Source organism: Mus caroli, chromosome 4, assembly GCF_900094665.2.
Source record: "Mus caroli chromosome 4, CAROLI_EIJ_v1.1, whole genome shotgun sequence".
NCBI lineage: Eukaryota > Metazoa > Chordata > Mammalia > Rodentia > Muridae > Mus > Mus caroli.
Window position 1 is genome coordinate 40,542,961 of NC_034573.1, and position 7,886 is coordinate 40,550,846.

General features: G+C 49.5%; 1 protein-coding gene and 1 non-coding gene across 2 annotated transcripts in view; both read left to right on the forward strand.

The window, feature by feature from the left end:
• Nucleotides 1-866: 866 nt before the first annotated feature.
• Nans (N-acetylneuraminate synthase) overlaps nt 867-7,886 on the forward strand; it is a 14,949-nt gene continuing 7,929 nt past the window's right edge. Inside the window, exons 1-2 of the mRNA XM_021160103.2 lie at nt 867-1,088; nt 4,291-4,506. Coding sequence (XP_021015762.1) covers nt 957-1,088; nt 4,291-4,506 — 348 coding nt within the window. The 5' untranslated portion in view covers nt 867-956. The remainder of the gene's footprint in view (nt 1,089-4,290; nt 4,507-7,886) is intronic.
• LOC115030968 lies at nt 6,931-7,061 on the forward strand. The gene has a single exon (XR_003836562.1). It is a non-coding gene; the product is annotated as a small nucleolar RNA SNORA36 family (small nucleolar RNA).

Sequence of the window (7,886 nt, forward strand, 5' to 3'; positions counted from 1 at the left end):
TGAGACAGGGTTTCTCTGTATAGCCCTGGCTGTCCTGGAACTCACTTTGTAGACCAGGCTGGCCTCGAACTCAGAAATCTGCCTGCCTCTGCCTCTCGAGTGCTCGGATTAAAGGTGTGTGCCACTATGCCCGGCTTCAAAAATTTCTATATACTGTCTTACAATTCTATATAATACTTCTGTTTCAGGGAAGAATGTAAACAATGCTTGAGAAGACCAGAGAGTCATAACTGTCTTAATGTTAGCCATAAATACCATTTTAGTGCTTCTCAAGTTGCATCTCACAAGGTTACTAAGATTCCCCACCGCCACCCATTTCCTTCACTCTCTTGGAAAGTGAGGTGGCTCCAGAGATGCCTTGGATGGGGTATAACCTGATATGGCAAAACCAGGAGCCACTGGGGTTTCCTGAGGCATTTGGTGTTTGCCCTTTCCCTCTAACGTGATTTTTCATGAGATTTCTAGAAAACTGCAAACTATAGCTGGGAAAGGAGAAAAGCAGTTGTTAGCGGACTACAATTAGCAGACTAATTCCTGTTAGTCTGTTGACAACAGACATCACGCAGATTCTTGGGTGAGCGCTCCTCCCTGTCTTATGCTTGCAAGATTTCCTTGTCTTTCTGTTCTGTCTCAGAATCGGCAACCATGGGATTCGAACTCTAGAACACCTACTTTCCTGTCAGCTTCATGGGCTGCACTCTCTCCTCGTTCTTCTATCTAGCCAAAGAGTAAGTAGACCAAATTGCGTCTGGAGGCGTAGGCAGCGCTGGAGGGGCGGGGCTTGCTTTTCTCCCCGCTCTCTGCAGAGGTAAGGCTCCGATTGGCTGTCGAGCGAGACGGGGCCCGCGGATTGGCTGCGCGACAGCCGCCGGCTGACGTGGCGGGGCTGAGACCTGCGGGCCTGCGCGGCGGGTGCGGAAACGCCCGGGGCAGCAAGCGGGCGCGGGTACTGCACCATGCCGCTGGAACTGGAGCTGTGTCCGGGGCGCTGGGTGGGTGGAAAGCACCCGTGCTTCATCATCGCGGAGATCGGCCAGAACCACCAAGGAGACATAGATGTGGCCAAGCGCATGATCCGAACTGCCAAGGTGAGGGGCGGGACCCGTGGAGCAGTAGCGGAGGAGCCCAGGAAGGTTAACAGAGGAGTTTGCGGGGAGCCCGGGCGGGGAGCAGGCTAACGGAGGGGCCTGGGAGAGTTCACGGAGGGGCTCGGGAGAGCGCGGCCGCGATTGCCTTCTGGTCCTGTGCTCCGCGTCTCTCTTTGCTCGGCTTCCCAACTCCGTCTTCCAGCTGCTCTTGCTCGCCCTCCCTACCGATCTTCTTTCTGGTTAGATCAGCTCCTACCCTTTCCTGGCCTGCTCCGTGGCTTCCTACCTAACCAGAATCTTAGGGACCCAGCCCCTTCCTGCTTGTCATATGCCACCTCGGAGATCCTCCCGTGTGATATTTGTCTACAGTCCTTGGAAGTTGGTGTGGTTTGTCTCAGTCCCAGTGTTTGGATTACTAACCGGTAAAAAGTGCAGATCCGGTTAGGGACTAAGCTGCCTGATTTGAAAACCCGGCTTCATGGAGCTGGGATGAGCATCCGTGAAGGGAAGGAGTGAAAAGCACAGTAATTGGTCCAGGGCTCCCTGGGCGACCACTAACTATAACTGCTGAGATGCTTGTGACTACGCGCCCACCCACTTCTCTTATTAAGTTTCCACTCGTTCAGTCCGGACTACAAGGATGGCTTCTCCAGCTACAGCCCGCAGCCCTAGGTCTCACGGTGTTTTGCTTCTAGTCCTTTTAAAACAGGGACTTATTCTAACCTGGGCTAGACTGGGAGTCATCATGTATCCCAGGCTATCCCTCAGATATTTTGCTTCTGGCTTCCAAGTACTGGAATTACAGGTGCTAGCCTTCACTCAGGACTTGTCATACTTTCTTTTAATCCTTTCTTTGTTTTGAATAACTCTTTGAAGAGAAACCATCCTGTTTGTCATTGTGAACCTAACCCTCAGCTTTCATAAAGTCTACCCTGTGATTTCTTTTTTTTTTTTTTTGGTTTGTTATCTTTTTAATTGATTGATTGTTATTATTGTTTTTGGAGACAAGAGTCTCACTGTGTTATGTAGATTGGCTTGGAATTTACTCTGTAGACCAGGCTAGGCTCTCAAACTTGGACCAGTTTTCCTGTCATAGTCTCCCAAGTGTTGAGAGTGTAGGCATGGGTCATTACATTCAGCAGTTCCTGGGGCTGGAAAGATGGCTCAGTGGTTAAGAGCATTGGCTTCTTTTCCAAAGGACCCAAGTTCAGTTCCCAGCACCCACATGGCTGCTCACAGCTATTTCTAGTGCCCATCGAGTGCCAAGATAGCACTCCACTCTCTACATGGACTCTCTCAAATTCAGTTTTATCTTACCTTTCCTTAGAACTAATTAATTGGTCTTGCGACCACAGTACTGTTGAAGCACAAAAGGACTTTAAAGTAATAACTGCTAACACAGTTTTAGGTTGTCACTCTTGAGATGCAGAACTAAGTGCTTTTGTGTACTCTCTCTTTTAATTCCTATGATGCTTGTTGTCAACTTCATTGATATCTTTGATCCTAGCACTTGGAAGTAGAGGCAGTCAGATCTCTCTGAGTTCGAGGCCAGCTTGGACTACTTAGCAAGTTCCAGGCTCACCAGGGGCTACCTAATGAGACCTCGTTTCAAAAATGTATAATTTTTAATCTTCCCTTTAAACACAGGTTTCCTGCCTTAGGACTATAAAGAGGGAAATTCCTGCTTTTGATTGAAAGGGACAGCCTGTTTTTCCAAGGTGTGACCTCCTTGTATGGTGAGGTTGTAAAACCTAGAAATATAAAACCGTGCAAACAGAGTTATAGTTTTTTTCTCATGGGTTCTCTTTAGTTGTGGAGGGTATTGGGGTCAGGGGGCACAGTGGTGGGGCTGGGGCTGTAAGCAAGAGCCTGGCCTAGTGCTAGGACATTCCGAGTTGACTGGTCCTGAGCCCTCGATGACTTGGAACTTACTGTGTAGACCAAGCTGGTGTTCAATTCACAGAAATACACCTGCTTTTGCCTCCTAAGTGCCTGGGATTAAAGGCACACAACACTACCTGGTTTAAAGTGTTTTCTCCCCTATGATTTATTTATTTAAATTATATTTATGTTTGTGTGCCAGCAGATGCTTGGGGAAGGCAAAGGTATCCGTGGAGCTGGAAGTTTAGGCAGTTGTGAGCTGCTGGGTGTGGATGCTGGGAGCCAGACTTGGGTCCTCTATAAGAGTAGACGAGCCATCTTCCTATTCTTTGTTTTTGTATTTTTGAGACAGGGTCTTACTATGTAGCCATGGCTGGCCTGGACCTCTCTATGTAGACCAGACTGGCATCACAGAGATCTGCCTGCCTCTGTCTCCCCAAGTGCAGGGATCAAATGTGTCACCACCAGAATGGACTTAAAATATACCTTTATGCCAGGTAGTGGTGGTGCACGCCCTTAACCCCCAGCACTTGGGAGGCAGAAGCAGGTGGATCTCTGACTTCAAGGCCCTGCCTGCTCTACAGAGCAAGTTCTAGGTCAGCCAGGGCTACAGAGAGAAACCCTGTCTTGAAATCTGCCTCCCCTAGGAAAAAAGATAACACCTTTATAATATATAATACATAAGTTCAGTAGTAGGAATTGCTGGTTTAGGTGGCACTGTGCAGCCCAAGGTGACGCCTCGGCACCTCAGGGTCTCGGTTCAGCTGCAGGGCCTGACCTCACTCTGGTCCTCAGATTCAGAATGTGAATTTATTGATTAAGCAAAGGGTCAGGTAAGTGTAGGTGTTAGGAGTAGCCCATGTACTTGAGCAGTATGTTTGTGTGTGGAGTATGCGCCTGAGTGTAGATTCCCTTGGAGTCTAGAGGTCCGGATCTCTTAGCGATGGCATCACAGGTGGTCTTCAGCCACATGACACGGTGCACATCTGCACGCACCTGCAATCCCTGGGACCCACATGGTGGGGGGAGTGCTTTGGTTCTCGTGAGACAGTCTGTACGTACAGCCTGGCTGTCCTGGGGCTTAGTATATAAGTAGGCTGAGATAGTATACAGAGATCCACCTGCCTCTGCCTTCTGAGTCTTGTCTTTCTCTCTCTCTCTTTTTTTCTTACATAAGAAATATTTGGTTCATGTCTTTAATCCTAGCACGAAGGAAGCAGAGGCGGGAAGATCACTGGTCTACATAGCAAGTTCCAGGCCAGCCAAGGCTAGTTAGTGAGAACTGTGTACTTATTTTTTAACTTTAATTTCTTTTTTACAGGAGTGTGGGGCCGACTGCGCTAAGTTTCAGAAGAGCGAGTTGGAGTTCAAGTTTAACCGGAAGGCCCTGGAGAGACCGTATACTTCGAAGCATTCATGGGGGAAGACGTACGGGGAGCACAAGCGGCATCTAGAATTCAGCCACGACCAGTACAAGGAGCTGCAGAGCTATGCGCACGAGATCGGCATCTTCTTCACTGCCTCTGGCATGGACGAGGTGAGCTGCGGCTGCCCAGCGGCTGCGAGGGGAGCCATGGGATGCAGGCGGCTCTTTGTGTATTGCCCACTCCGGCTCTCGTTCACCTGTACTGGGTCCAAGACCAGAAGCCCAGAGAAGGGGTTCTGAGAGAGGGTACCATAGTTTAAAACTAAGGTCTGGATCAGAGCAGCCACGCTAAACCCCAAGGTCCTTCACACTTGGGAACCTGGTCTGGGTTGGGAGCATACCCCTTGCCAGCTAGCTCTGACTGGCTCACTCTGGTGCCGCTGGTATCACCCACAGGTAAGTGGCTCAAACGCTGGCTGTGCTGACATCCAAGAAGGATCCAGCTGGTATTGGGTCTCAGGTCCATTTTGCAATATAATTTCTTCTTCTCCCCCCCCCCCCCCACACACACACTCTGTGCAGCTCTGGGTGTCCGAGAGAATGCACTCTATAGATCAGGCTGGCCTTGATCTCAGAGATCTCCCTGCTTCTGTGTCCCAGAGTTCTGTGATTAAAGGGGTGCACCACCACTGCCTGGCGTGACTTCTGTACTTTGATGAGTCTGTGCCCTTCTCTTTTCTGAATGTCAAACACTTCAGCCTTAGAAACGGGACACTGGAATGGAAAGCTTAGAAAGCAGGACCAGGAGGGACCCTCCTGTGGCTCCTATACATTGTCTCTCTGTGGATATCCTCTCTGAGTCTTACATGCCTGTTATGGCTAGTTACTCACGGCTTGTCACGCTTGGTGTGTGTGTTCTTTTTCCAGTCAGTGTTAGAATACAGCTCTACTCCACCTGTAAAGGCATTGATAACAGTGAGGTGTTTCTTTTGGAAGATAAACTAGAATGTTGGTTTTTGTTGGTGGTTTTGTTTTGTTTTTGTTTTTTGTTTTGGACACAGGGTCAGGGTCTTAGTATGTAGCCTTGGCTGATCTGGAGCTCATGACGTAGACCAGGCTGGCCTCACGATCCTCCAACTGCGGACTCCTGAGTGCTGCCATTACAGGCATGTAGCACGCCCACCTGGTTTATTTCAGTTTCATATACCGTGCTGCCAGGCCAGGGTTGGTAGTGGCCCCGCTTGGAACTCTAGCATTTGGAAGGTGGAGGCAGGAAAATGAGTTCAGGCCGTCCTCAGCTACACAGTAAGCTTGAGGTCAGACTGAAATACGCGAGACTGACTCAAAACAGGACACCAAGATGAGTCTTTGCCTAGGTGCTTCCTCGGAGGTGTTTCTAGAAATGACTCTTGGGGTGGACTTAGGGACATGCTTTGACTGCCTTTGGATGAGTTTCTCACAGCTTTAGTCAGAGTTTTGAGTGCACACACACACACACACACACACATGCACACACCATCTCTGGCTTACTGTGTCTTACCTTGTAGCCCCATCAGAACCCCCTATATAGATCAAGCTGGCTTTGAACTCACAGAGCCTCCTGCCCCTGCCTTTCGGAGTACTGGGATTAAAGGTGTGCCCTACCATAGCTGGTACATAAAACACACCTCTGCCTTTGTGTTAGTCTCCCAGACTTCCAAATATATTTGTAATTGTAAACATTGGCCCTTATAAAAAGGTGGGAAGCCGCATACGGTAGCTTGTGGTTGTCATCCAGCATTGGTAAGTTTAGGCAGGGGGGATTGCCTTGAGTCCAAAACCAGCTTAGACTGTATAATGAGTTTCAAACCACTTAGAGCTACAAAGTGAGAGTTCATCTCAAAAATAAATAAGTAGGGCCTGTGAGATGCTTATCAGTAATATCAGTTGTCCCCCAAGCCCGATGATCAGAGTTCAGTTCCCAGGTCCTTCCTGGTGAAAGGAGAAAGCAAGCCCTGGGAGCTGTCCTTGGATTTCCACGGAGCTACACGTGGAAGTAAAAAGTAAAAAAATTAACGAGCTGGGTGTGGTGGTGCACGCTTTTAATCCCAGCACTCAGGAGGCAGAGGCAGGCGGTGTTGAGGCCAGCCTGGTCTACAGAGTGAGTTCTAGGACGGCCAATACTACACAGAGGGAGCCTGTCTCAAAAAGCAAACCGATAGACGGATGGATGGGTGGATGGATGGACGGACGGACGGAAGGATGAGGGGAGGCCGAGAGCGCAGGCTTTGGCCAGATCACCCTTTTCCTGGCACCGAGGTTTCATCCATAGAACTCGAGGAGCTGCTTTTCTTCCATCATGGTAGGAGAGGGGGGTAAAAAGCGAACCAGAAAAAGTGAAAAGACGGGGCTGGTGAGATGGCTCAGTGGGTAAGAGCACCCGACTGCTCTTCCGAAGGTCTGGAGTTCAAATCCCAGCAACCACATGGTGGCTCACAACCATCTGTAATGAGATCTGGCACCCTCTTCTGGTCTGTCTGAAGACAGCTACAGTGTATTTACATATAATAATAAATAAATAAATCTTAAAAAAAAGAAAAAGTGAAAAGACCTCCCTCCCAAAGTGTTGAGTTCAGTTCAGGGCAGCTTCCCTGTTCTGTTAATTAAACTTTGGGACATTGGAATTGGCTGAGGGAAATGACTGAATAGAGAGTATTGCTCTATTCATATTCTTCTAGCCTACACAAATAAATAAAATAAAGTTTTAAAAAGTTAAACTAATAGTCCCAGCAGTTGGGAGGTGGCGTCTAGCCTGGGCAGCCCAGCCTGCAAGCTGGAAGCAATGCTGCTTTGCTGTGCTGGAAACCCGCTCGGAGGCTCCTCTTCATTTGTTTGAGGCTAGTCTTCCAGCTAGCCTGGGGCAGTGAGGCAGAGACGGGCAGGAGGACCTTTACAAAAGACTAAGTTGATTTTGCTTTGCCAAGTCAGCATTTCCTGCCAGGCCTCCTTAGAGCTGGCTTGGTTGGGTTCTGTCTGTCCTTCCGTGTCCACCACCTCCGTTTCAGAGGCAGGTGGTTCCCGCGCTCACCTTCCTGACTTCCTTATGCCAGCCATCATTTTAACGAGTTCTGTCTTTCTCTGCTGTGCAGGATGTTCCGGGGCGGCTCTGTGTGCTCAGGAGAGGTTAAGGTGTGGCAGGATTTTATGGAGTCTGAAAAAAGTTCGCAGGACACGTGTCAGCAGGGTGTGCAGAGGAGGTGGACTTTAACCAAAGAAAGCTTAGTATTGAGGCTGCAGGCAGAAGCCGTGAGCCTGGCGGCCCTGCTGGGCACCTGAGCAGTGACTCCGCTCTGCCACTGCACTCTTCCTTCTCTACCCTGGGTGCCTGCTGCCTGCTGGGTGCCTGCTGTCTGCTGCCTCTGACAGGGCTGGCCTGTCCTTTTGGGCTCTGTGCTCTGACAGTGTAAAAACTACAGCTCTCGGGCTGGTGAGATGGCTCAGTGGGTAAGAGCACCCGACTGCTCTTCCAAAGGTCCAGAGTTCAAATCCCAGCAACCACATGGTGGCTCACA